Genomic DNA, 12568 nt, shown 5'->3' with positions numbered 1-12568 from the left:
TGTACATCTTTGATCGAGGCCGCTACACTGTGATTTCTAATACAGCTACTGACTAAAGAATGTTACATTCTCTTTTGGTTCTTCGTATATATCGTAAATCATGCAAAATAAATAGTACATAATGATAGAAACGGGAATAATATAAAAAAGAAATTAAATAAATCAATACAGAACAATATTTCTCTATTAATTTAAATGTGAATGTATTCAGATTTGCATTATCATTAAATTTTTAATTCGGCTATTAAGGGAAAGTAAAAGTAAATAATATCATCCAAAGATTTAAAAGTGACTTAGTTTGGTATCATATAATTCAGATGATGTATAAAATATGAATGCACGAATCGATAAAGCGCATGTTTAATTAATGTGATTATTTAAATGATATCGAGTTTGCCGGAAAATTATTAAAAAAAAATATATATAGATTATGTATCAATCTTTCAATGGATTTATTATAGATTATATAGATAGTTTTTTATTTATTATTGAGGATTAATCCTGATACAAGATTACTCGATAAATATTGAAGATTTTAAAGAAGCAAATGTTTCTATAATATAAACAATAATATAGATACAATTATTTTGATACAAAAACCTTTTTAATTAAAAGATTTGCATCGCGGGTAATGAATATGGCGATATCAAGAGATATCGTGAAATTATCTTGAATAGTTTATAGATAATCTTTTTTCCGACCGGAGGAGGCGGTTTATTTTTACAGGTGGCGAAATTACGCAAATGATTATCTATAAAAATGAAGACGCCAAGAATAAATTTAAAACACGAATAAGAACGAATAAAACTCGACATTTAACATCGCGCTCTTGTTGCCAATTGGTAACACTAATGAGGCTCAATAAAGCGTCGTGGTTGCATCAGAAGAAACTTACGCTTGCACACTTGATTAAATCAGTTCTCAATTGGCAGCCGACTGATGTAATCTTTCTCCTCTAGCTACTAAGCCATCACAGATGTTCATATCACCATGACTATCATCATAGAGCCATTATCAGTCACTACTCAGTTCCTGACCTCTGTTATTTGTTTAGTGTTAACACAAGCAGAGTTCGCATTTTCATGCTGATAACAATTTTCTTGAAATGATTCATAGAAATAATATTACTGAAATCAGCGAAATCGTTTTTGAGAATAATTATATGCTGTAATAGTATAAATATTATATTTTAATATATAAACTGCGGGAGAGGAAGTTTATCAATAAACTCTAGACTTTTTTATGTAAATAAATATTAAGTAACATAATTCACAAAATCATCCATCAGTTCTCTATTAAGAATGTTATTCTTTATTTACGTTTTTGCAATTTTTAAATCATATGTAGCAATTTGCCAAATGAATTAATATTCCTAAATATCAAATCGAGAATATTAAAATTTGATAAAACTATTTTTGCGGATTATGCAATATCAAGATGTGATATATAAAATAGATAACATATAAATACAAGATACAAGAGAGAAAGATAACATATACAGTAATTTTATTTTTATATAATATTACTATATTACAATATAATATAAACAGGTGGTAGACGTCACATAAATTCATTTGAAATACAGCCATTGAAATCAACTTTCGCCATAGACATTCGCAATCAAATTATACGTGAACAATCGCACGTGCGCTACGTACTTTTTAATTGGAATAATCGGCGACGTTATAAGAAATTTTATAATTAACGCAATTGCAAGACGCGCGGAAGGAGTCATACGACCGGTCGGAGGCCGTATAGAGTTTGGCAACGCTTATTGTGCATCGCGGAGGAATGTATGAGCGTTTATTTGTACTATTTACTTCCTTCAAAGATCTCTTTTCGTATTTCTAATTTGGATGTTAGTTTGAGAGAAAGTGTACAAAAAATATGACCGTTCGGCAGGATAGATTATTTATTTTTACATACATCCTGCACATACGCGTGATTTCGAATAGAGTTTCTTATTATCTGGCATTTCATTTTGATTTACTGGAACTCTCCCTCGTTACACGGAGAAGGTACATAAACGTTACAAAACCAAAAAAAAAAAAAAAAAAGAGAAAGAAGTAAAATTGTATATCTTGGACATTTCCGGCACGAGTATCGAATTAAACTCGAACGCCTCACACGTTGTTAGAGGCGTAACACAAATATAAAATCGTAAATCAGCGATGTATGACTTGCTAAATGCGGAACGAGGAATTCAAGTGAAGTCTATAATACATAGATAGATAAATACCACATATCAAAATTTACAAATAATCTTTAAATCGATATAAAAAACAGTTTTCACTCAATCTCCTTACAGCTAGAGTCTCATAAAAAACATTGGAAGATATTTGGATAGTCTTATACCTGTCTGCGGAGATACTAGAAAATCTCGAATCTAGACAATATCTACGAATTGCAACACATATCTCTTACTCCACTAGTTGTCTCTATACATTTCCTTTTGCTATATAACAATAAATAAAATAATAATCTGTACAATACTTGAACGCTTTTAGGCGCTGGATAATTGTAAACAATCTGAAAATGCAATTATATTTTCTACAAATGTGTAAGTACACGTTCTAAGTAATCATCGTAACAAGGTGTTCTTGGTACCAATCTTGGTTCAAGCGCTCTACGATGCACGTAACAATCGCAGAGAAAACGTTTCGTTACGATTTAAGTACATGCCGTCTGCGCGACATCAAAACGCGACAATCGTTTTGATTTTAAAGCTGTCGATACGAGTCCCCGCGGGATATTATTTATGATGTACACAATGCGTGTCGCTATGCGTTAAGAAAATTTATGTATATGTAATAAAAAAATATCGCTCATAAATATTAAACGACTCGAAAAATTGCAAATGTGTAAGAACGCAGCGTTGAGTCTTGAAAGAATACTCAGAGATATATATAACATTTTCGTTCACGTGCGAAACGCAAGGATTCCAATGGGTTCCAACTGTACGCAACAGCGGACAAGGTCGAAAGAGGCGAGATTGTTACGCAAGTACATAAGTTAGCGCGTTACATGACGGTGCAGCAGCTCTTCTCCGAATGATTATCGCTCACGATTTCACTGGTGTTCCCAGTGAAGCGCTGCGTGAAATCGTCGGTGCTGAGATCGGAATTGGAGATGGACGAGACCGGCATCGGGATGCCGTTCCCATTCGCGTCTAAGGAGCCAGTGGATATGTGCCGATTCTGTGCCCGTTTCTTCTTCAAATCCGACAAGGATTTCACGAAAACAACCGACACGTGTATGTTGATCTTGCCATTGGTGTCGGCTTCCGTAGAATAAATCGGCGATTGCTGCTGGCTGCCGACTGACGGGTCAGGCCCTGTCACTGCTGTTTAGGCAAATACGTAAATCCAATGTGCCACTCCCACGTCAAGCGTGCCGACTTTTCGATCGACGCGACCGCCACTTTTCCGCCCCTCCACCTCAACCCCATTTTCTATCCTTATACGCACTGATCACAATTTAAAAAAAAAAAAAAAACAAAAAAAAAAGAGGAGAAAAGAACCAAGTGTCAACTATGAGTTTCATGCGCCAAGCCTGACATGCTTTCAGCAACAAGCGTTTCGGAAACATTGCACCAAGAAGGACCATCATATGCACATCGGTGCGTACAGTTATATTGTTACTAAATGATATTCAACAATTGCGTTTTACGCAAGCAAAACCAATGGATACACAAGAGAGTGAGAGACAGAGAGAGAGAGAGAGAGAGAGAGAGAGAGAGAGAAAGAGAGAGATAGATAGAAAAAGAATATGATAAACACGGCTGTTACGTTACAAGGAACAAGAGCGATATTTAACGGCTATATTATATCTGTATGTCCTTCGCATTTTTTGCTACAATGAAATTTCTTCAACGTTTCAATAGCCACTACGAACGATCGATCTACCTGTACTCGCGCGTTATCATATCGATTGTAATCTATCATCGAATGGAAAATCACAGAGTGATAATTTTAAAACGTTTCATAGATCGAGCACTGTTGTCGTCTAAAAAACGAAAATATAAGGATCCATTGGCAATTTGTGTCCATCAATGGCTCGTTTTTGCTGTATCTGATATGTTTTTCTTTTTATTTTTCGAATTGACTATTTCAATAGTGGAGAAGAGTGATTTCTCATTACACTCTCCAACGTGATACAATGGATGCGAGGCCGATTAGCAGAGAGCTCGCTATCGATTTTTAATAAGTGTAAGATTTTGACGACAGGTATATATAAAAATTCGTAGAGCTGCGATCAACCTTAGGTCATGCTTTAGGCTCAAAATCCGCCCGTTATACTACGGGCACATTAACCGGCAAAAAATTTATCAAATAGTTATCTAAATATATATATAGGGCGATTCTTAATTATATATATGCTAATATCCTTTTTTTTTGTTTTTTCAAATCACATTTCATCCCTATAAAACATAATCAAGAATCGTCCTGTATATTTGTATTCTAGAGAAAACTTGCGCACAGTACAATACGTACAAAGAATGTAGAATAATATATTTGTCGATTCTACTTATTGTGTGCGTCCTACTAGCATGATATATATGTATATAAGTTCTCTAAATCGATTAGGCTCCAGTTTATGTAAGAAATTACAGAAACAATTCGGCATACCTATAATAAATACCACATCCGTTTGATTATTATTCTATCTTGCGCTCAAGTGGCCGCTCAAGCTTTGCTAAAACGGCCCACAAAGATACGCTAAGGAAGCCAATACCACTTAGGCCTTACCAAAGAGATTCGATATGAATACAAAGCGAAATGTGTACGTGTGTGTGCGTCTTAACGTGAAGAACAACTTTCAGAGAGAAAAATGCATGGTATATGCGCAGCACACGTAGATATTTTACGTACACCATGAGCAGATAACTTCTGGCGCAGTGTATATGTGTAATGTGTATACGATACGGAAAAGATGTAATGTGTATATGATACGGAAAAGATAACGCAATTAAATGCATCGTACAGATCGTGAAATGTAATAATTAAAGAAATAGAAAAGTGACGTAGAAAACTAACCTCGCAATTATTCAGGAGCACGCAGTAGTGAAAAAAAAGAAAAAGCTGGTAAATAATCGACAGCTAACACAATGAGTTTAACAGAGTACATTTATGGGATTTTATAATTAGCAGATATCTATATAATTAATATATTTGGGACTATTTGATCTATCAGGACTATTCATGTCATCTTCTGTTAATGTATATATAAATAATTTTGTTTATTAATGTATAAAAATATAAAGACGCGTGAGTTCTTGTCAGATTTAACAGGAAACTCTGTTCGCTCTCCCGATAGCATTTATAATCGTTCTATAATAATCATTATTTTCTCTTCTTCTTTCGCTACAATAATTTTATATCATTTTTAATAAATATATGACTTAATGCATATATATAAAGCTATACATTTTTCCATATTTTACACTCGCGTTAATTTTCCTGTTTCTACTTTTGGACGTTATGAATTATAAATGAACATGATGATGTACAACGCATATATGTGCAATTCTTAAATCACACGATCGAGGTACATATTTTTGGAAATCTCTTCGCGCAAAGCTACCATTTACCACAATAGTCTACTGAACCACAACCAATGCAAGCAAGAATACATTTGGAATGTACCTGAATCTTTATCAACATCTTCGTGAAGAAAAGACTCGTTATCTTTTCCTTCGGGACCTTTCCGCACCGCTGAAGTCAGCGCGCCGGAATCAGTCTCATGGTCCCCTACTTCCTGTGTACTGTTTTCCAATGGCGGAATACTAGGTGTAGGAGCGCTAACATATGTCTAGAAAAAAATATATCATGTTAACAGCTCTTAATTTATATTAAGAGAACGGGAAATATGTAAAACATTTTTAATTTTTTAAGTTTTCGTTGTACCTGTTGCGCTTGTAATCTCAAGCGAGTTTCTTCTTGGGCATCCTTTTTCGTAGTGAGAACTTTATCTCGAATAGATGTTCGACGTACACTTTGTGTCCGTGTGTTTATGCTTTGCGATCTGCGTACTCTACGTCCTTGCGCTTCCCGAAGTCGTTTACTTTCCTGTTCTGTTTTCAATTCCACTATCCTCTCCCTAATTTCTGGATCTTCGCAAATATCTATATAACGAATAAGCATATTAAAATATAGAGAATGGAAAATATAAATCAATTGGTGAATCTTACCCGCGGGAGTTTCATCATGTTTATTTTTTGCATTTAGATCTGCTCCATTTTGCACCAATAATTCAAGTACTTCCAACTGTAATATATATATTCAATATATCATATAAAATTATACATAACTCAATATTTAAACGATAAAAAAATTATAACTGTTATATAAAAGGATATGAAAACAGAGATGCTGTTTTTGATAAGTACATTTATAATAATTTTATAATTTGTGCTTATATAAATAAGAAGAGAGACTATTTAAACTTACATGTCCCCAACATGCAGCTGCATGAACTGGTTGCCACTTGTCATTATCTTCTACATCTGTTGAAACATGTTGGTCCAGAAGAAATTCCACGACTCTTAAGTATCCATTTGCGGCTGCTATATGAAGCTGTAATCAAAATTGTGACATATAGTCATGAAAATGGAAATAATTTAAAAATCTTTTTTTTTCCAAATCAACAAATACAAAAGCAATACATACAGGTGTAGCACCTTGATGATCCTTGTATTCAAGATCACCTCCTAAAGAAGCAATCTTTTGTAAATCGCGTAACATTTGAACCTCGGTTGAAGCTCTTGTTTCATCTATTAATTCTTGAGTAACTCCTCGTCTTGCCATCTCCCCTGCATTATAAAACATAGTTTATATTAATATCATATTATTAATTGCCTTATATGTTGAAAAAACTTAATAAAATCTATTACCTTCGATACAATCCAACGTTTTTTCGTCTTCACAAATGTCGTACGGCATATTACCATCGGCATTAACAGCTAACAAATTTGCACCTCTGGCAATAAGATATTTGACTAAATGTAAGTGGCCACACGTAGCAGCAGCGTGTAATGGTGTCCATTTCTCACTATCTTCCGCGTTCACGTTAGCACCAAATTCAATAAGTAGTTTCATCATTTCTTCATTATCATCTATGCAACACTGATGTAATGCTGTCAAACCATCTTCATTTGTCGAATCGGGATTTACTCCCTTTTTCAAGAGCCTTCTTACTGGAGATATAAATATTGATGATGTAATGTATTGACACAAATATATTTTATATATATATATGTGTGTGTGTGTGTGTGTGTGTGTGTTTCAAATTATGCATAAAATTTCTTACCTTCATCAATATCGTTTCTCGCAGCAGCTTCTAATAACATAACACTGTCACTAAAGTATATATGACGTTTATTACTTGTATGCCTAGTTTGATGTCGTAACCATTCTTTCTCACGTTGCCTCCATACTTTTAATTGTTGAAGTCTACGATGACGCGCCAGGTGCAGTCGTTCTTGCGTGGTCAGTCTTTCAACATGTACCATTTCCGCTACTAACTCTGAGTGTTCCATTGTTATGTATTTGTAATGTTTGCAGGTATATTTACCTATTTATAAAAAAGAAAACACCGAATGTAAATATATTCAGCATTTTGCGTATTTTATTTGTACACACATATTCACATATATTTCGATCATGTCAAGAGAGCAAAGTAATTTGTTTTCCAGAATAAACGTATGCACATGTAGAATAAATTTATCAATTGTTGTTTATCTTTATTTCTATTAACCATATTTGTGAGAACACTGAATGAAAACACTGTATAGTGAAAAAATAATGTAAACCCGACAGTTTTACCTTTATGCTTAGAAAGCCAAGATCTCACTTTCAGATAATTTAAAATTTTTCGATAAACACCGGACGTCATTCTGGCGTAATTGAGATTTTCACTTATTTCAATAATGCATACGCAACTTAACTGATCCCTCCTGAGTTATCTGGCAGAAATGATAGCATATTTTAACCAGGTTTGCTCCCTCAAACTTATCAAATACTTAGGTAAGTAAACGTATATTTGCACAGATGTTCGTGCAAGCTGACAAAAAAGCTTTCTGCGATTCGTAACAATGACATAACGCTCTGGCATGTGTTTTTTTTAAAACTCGATTGCAGATTGTCGTATCTCCACTTTCTATTAATAAAACTGAAGAGAAATTAAGACCAGTTCATCTACCTTGACAGTACTTTAAACAAGTATCTTGTAGAAAAAAACGATAACATGTCAAACAGGAATAAATCGCTGAAACCTATATACATTTTCACTTCGGTCAGATGCAACGTAATGAAAATCTTTAGTAGGTATATAGACTATATTACTACACACATCTGTAATAAATTCTATCCTTAATCTCAAGTAATATACTGCGTCATTACATGCCATCAGGAATGTACATATTTAGACTTTCCAACCTTACCACGGCATACAAGTTTCACATCTCAGAGATAATTTATAAAAAAAAAGCCCAACACACAAGTCCCAAAAATAAACACAAAAATCATACATATTCCTCCTCCTCCAAAAAAAAAAAAAAGAAAAAAAAAAGAAGAAAAAGAAGAGACAAACTAATCGTGAATCATGAACGAAAAAGAATAATATCGAGATAAAGATGTATGTTTTCTTCTAGAGAATAGATAGGACAACAGATAGGAGTACTCGATTCCTCCAATACGTCGTCGAGTGATTTCTCAACTCTCAAGTCTAGTGACACAAAAAACAGCAGGCACGTAACAACCACAGAGGAGATACTTGCTGCTGATCGCTCATCGATTCTGACGTCTGGTTGCACGTTAGTTTGCACGCAATCACCGTGGAAAGGCCGTGAACGGCAGAGTAACGTTCCGTGTCCCGCGGGGATACATCGCACCCTCCTGCCTCGTGCCGCCTCGCTTGCGTTCGGGGCGATTTCGGAAACGCGAATTGCGTTCGGCGCGTGATCCACGTCGCCGCGTGAGATGGACTTTACTTCCTGCCAATTATATCGCTCGGCACCGAAACAGGGTACCGAAAGCCATCGCGCGATCAAGGCCAGGACGCGCGGTACGTATCGCGCAGGATCTCACGGGAACGGTGAGAAAGGAGGAAGAGAGAGAGAGAGAGAGAGAGAGAGACGGACGGAGGATATTCTCGGGAAGGAGGGGACGAGGACGAGATAGGAATTGAGAATCAGCGCGATCGAGCGACATGCCGAAAATCAATGGGAGGGGAGGGAGAGGCGTTTGTCTCCTCTTTTTTTTTTTTTTAAATTTCATTTTTACTTACGTATGCAAACGCGCGATCCGACACGCGGCAGTGGTCCGCTTTCCTTCTCCCCCTATTTTCTCCACACTCGCGATCGCGCCAACGGAATGTAACGAGCGACGGCGGGGACGGCGGGGACGGCGAGGACGCTCGGAGGATCGAGGATTCGAACGCGAACGCACGGCGGCGGGACGGCTCATTCACTCCTGTCGCTGCTCGCGCAACTTCGCGCCGAGCTACCGCGAACGTTAATTTACGGCATAATCCGCGAGTGAGCGAGCGCGATTTCTCGGCGCTCGATGTTGTGTGCGTGTGTGCGTGCGTGCGTGCGTGCGTACGTATGTGCGCGCGTTTTTATACCGTTTCTCGCGAGGGGACGGGTACGCGCTGTGTGTATGTGTCGGCCGGTGGCGAAAATACGCTCGCGCGCCGTTCCCCGTGCCTGCCAGCGCGTGCACAGCCGCGGAAACGTCTACCTGTCGGTCGCCATTTTTAAACTACCTTGCGAGAGATCGCGCCCGCGCACACCTCGCCTCGCCTTGCCTTGCCTCGCCTCGGCCCGTCTCGCCAGCGCTCGCCTGGCCTCGTCGCACGCCACTCTCCACCGCGCGACCGAAACCGAGCGGGCTCCCGTGGCTCGCTTCAGCTCGTACGAACACGCTCGAATCGCGAACAACGGGACGGATGCGCGCGCGAGCGCACTCGTTCGCCCCCCGACGATCGGCGAACGCGCGGCGGCGCCCGCCGATCGGCTCGATACTCGTGCTGCACCACTTCCGCCTCGCCCGCGAATAACGTTATTGCATAACCGTTCTGTATTTATGCGCCCAGCCGGTCGATAAGCGAGGCCGTCCGTTCCCTCGTCAGGCTCTCGCGGATTCTCGAGAGGATCAGCCCCGGACGAGGCTGATCGACGAAGCGCGAGAATCGGTCGCGCTCCGCTGGATTCAACTGGGTTCCCTGAACCGATTTGGGAACCGATTTTTTTTTTAACTTTAAAATATTTCGACGATCATTCATTCTGAATTTTTAGATCCGTGCCGTTTTGAGCAGAGTTTCTCGCTCTCGATTTGGTAATACCATTTTTTAACGGCGCGCGGACAACTTGATTGCAGAGAAATTATCGCTGTCACGAGTGCGTGACATCAGTGTTGCGAGAATTGTATTGTCATATGCGCATGATAACGTGTGATAATGTCAAACGGTTTCTATCCTTTTTTTCCTTCGCAACCACATTTCCATAAAACATACATCATTTGGCATTCGAGTCGTATATTGAAAATGTCCAAATCCATTTTTCTTTATCATCTACACACACGATACGAATGGAAATGAAGAATATTCCCACTCTCGTATCCTTTATCGAGTGCATAAAAATCCGTCCATTAATCCAAAGTCATATTCAAAATTCAATCGAAAGAGACCGAGATTTGAACATGACATATGTCCATTTTTTATCCCAATTTAGATTAAACCGTAATCTCGGTTTAATTCGCTCTATTTATCGCTTTTTCATTCTTAGAATTAAAGAAGGAAAATTTTTTAATCCGAGACTAAAGTTAATTTATTAAATCTCCGCCACGATAACGAGGCGGAGATATGTACAAAAATCGGAGAATTCTTTTCTCCTGTTTGTAAAGTCTTGTATCCACGATGTTAGAAATCGATCCGAGATCTCGGACGGAAAGAGAATTGATCAATTGCGTTTTTGAATAATTCGATCAAATACTTTCCATCCGAGATCTCGGATCGATTTCTAGCATCGTGGACACAAAAATAACATTTAAATCACGATCGATTCGAACGTCGGGTCCGCGCGTCATCGTCGGAAAACATACGAAAAACATTCGAAGCGCATGTCCCGATGACTCACCGACCGTCATTCGCGACCGTGTCGCTGTACGATCGTGTTCGATATCGAGTTCGTGTTTCCCCGATCCTGATTGGAGTCGATAAGAATAGCGAATCTTATCGCTCTTGCGGCGGCACGGCGCCGCTCACCGCGTGTTCTCTAATCTGAGTGTCGCGAGCCACGAACGACCTTGGACCGCGGCCGTCCTCGCGCCGATCTCGCCAACGTCACCCCGTCGCCAACACCCGAATATCTATCAGGTTCAGGTACGTTCACCTGTCTACCGATATGGAAGGACGCGACGATGGTGCCAGCGGCGGAGCGCATCTCGCGGTCTTCGCCGGTATTTTTGCTACCGGCGGCAGTCTTCTGGGCAAGCTCGCCGGTGGCGCTGACGCATCGTCATTGGTGAGTTAGCGGCAATTTCGAATCTCCAGTAAAAAGACGAGGTATTATTAACAGACTTCCCTAATAATTTTAGAGAGAAAAAAATTCCGAAAGAAAAAAATTAATAATTTATTAATTTTGGTTATTATTATCTGCAATGTGTTTATGATAACTTATATTCTATTTTATTTTTTTTACAAATTATTGTTATTAATACATTATTATTTTTATACAAAATATGTAATAAATTATGTAAATTATGTAATAAATTATATGATAAATATTTATTAGATAAATGACGTATGATTGAAAAATTGGGAAATAGAAAAAGAATTAAACGTTAGAGATTTTTAATTAATAATAAATAATGAGATAAAGCGACGTAATATTTACAAGTTACGAAGTTTATTTTTTCTATTGTAGTTGTCGTTACTTCTAAAAGGAGTGCTTCTCGTCTGTATGATCATATGCAACACCGTGGGATGCACATTTTTTGTCAAAGCGCTTCACGGTAGCGGATCTTCTTTGCCGATAACGATCGCCAGTTCAGCCACAAGCTATGTTTGTTCAGTGAGTTGTTAAATCTTATTATTTCTCATAAATAATGTTTTTGTATAACGCAAAGCTTCAACTCATAATCTCCACAAATCTTCCTCGACGAGAACTCGAATTCAGTTTTTGTTTAAATAAAAATCTCAAAGTTTCGACAAGCAATTTTAAAGTTATCAGAAAAGAAAACTTTTTGAGAATTAAGGTTCAGAATAATTCTGAATACTGTTTTACAATTAAAATTTCAAGAGACTTTTACACTTTAACAGGATTTTCATTCGTGATTTATAAAGATATGTGATGAAATTGAAAATTAGAAAATTATGACATTATATGAACGATGGCTTTTCTCGGGGGAAAAACTTTCCGTAATTAGGGAATCTGAAATTAAGGTACGTCACGATAGAGATCCATCCATCGTACTTATCATGGAAGAGACTTAAATCGTCGTCAAGCATTGGATCAAATTTTTTTCTTTTCTGAGAAACTTCTGATAAACGTAACGAGATGAAATGG

General features: G+C 37.7%; 2 protein-coding genes across 9 annotated transcripts in view; one reads left to right on the top strand and one right to left on the bottom strand.

Annotated features, from left to right (window-relative positions):
* Positions 1-1489: 1489 nt before the first annotated feature.
* Positions 1490-10099, bottom strand: MYPT-75D (Myosin phosphatase targeting subunit 75D). Of its 6 annotated transcripts, none has more exons than XM_089074646.1 (10): positions 9286-10099; positions 7824-7963; positions 7309-7572; positions 6893-7195; positions 6669-6811; positions 6450-6575; positions 6191-6266; positions 5907-6124; positions 5646-5811; positions 1490-3343 (listed from the first exon to the last, which is right to left on the bottom strand). In XM_089074646.1, exons 2-10 carry the CDS (start codon positions 7891-7893, stop codon positions 3021-3023), a joined length of 1689 nt encoding a protein of 562 aa, XP_088930772.1. In that variant the 5' UTR covers positions 7894-7963; positions 9286-10099; the 3' UTR covers positions 1490-3020. The 6 variants fall into 6 exon arrangements, with proteins under 6 accessions (XP_088930772.1, XP_088930771.1, XP_025075048.1 ...); XM_089074645.1 differs by lacking the exon at positions 9286-10099 and adding an exon at positions 8777-8918; XM_025219263.2 differs by lacking the exon at positions 9286-10099 and adding an exon at positions 8777-8918 and having other exon boundaries at positions 1490-3340.
* The window catches only part of LOC105430854 (transmembrane protein 42), a 5340-nt gene continuing 1695 nt past the window's right edge, over positions 8924-12568 (top strand). Inside the window, exons 1-3 of one of the 3 annotated variants that reach the window (XM_011644608.2) lie at positions 8924-9063; positions 11377-11524; positions 11927-12073. In XM_011644608.2, coding sequence (XP_011642910.2) covers positions 11405-11524; positions 11927-12073 — 267 coding nt within the window. In that variant the 5' untranslated portion in view covers positions 8924-9063; positions 11377-11404. Of the gene's footprint in view, positions 9094-10836; positions 11525-11926; positions 12074-12568 lie in introns of those variants that run through there. The other 2 variants (XM_011644615.2, XM_011644599.2) reach the window with 2 other exon arrangements.

Source organism: Pogonomyrmex barbatus, unplaced genomic scaffold (genome assembly GCF_055798465.1).
Source record: "Pogonomyrmex barbatus isolate J1 unplaced genomic scaffold, ASM5579846v1 scaffold17, whole genome shotgun sequence".
In the NCBI taxonomy this organism is placed as follows: domain Eukaryota; kingdom Metazoa; phylum Arthropoda; class Insecta; order Hymenoptera; family Formicidae; genus Pogonomyrmex; species Pogonomyrmex barbatus.
The sequence above is the reverse complement of the archived record's forward strand: the minus strand, read 5'-3'. Positions and strand labels throughout refer to the sequence as shown.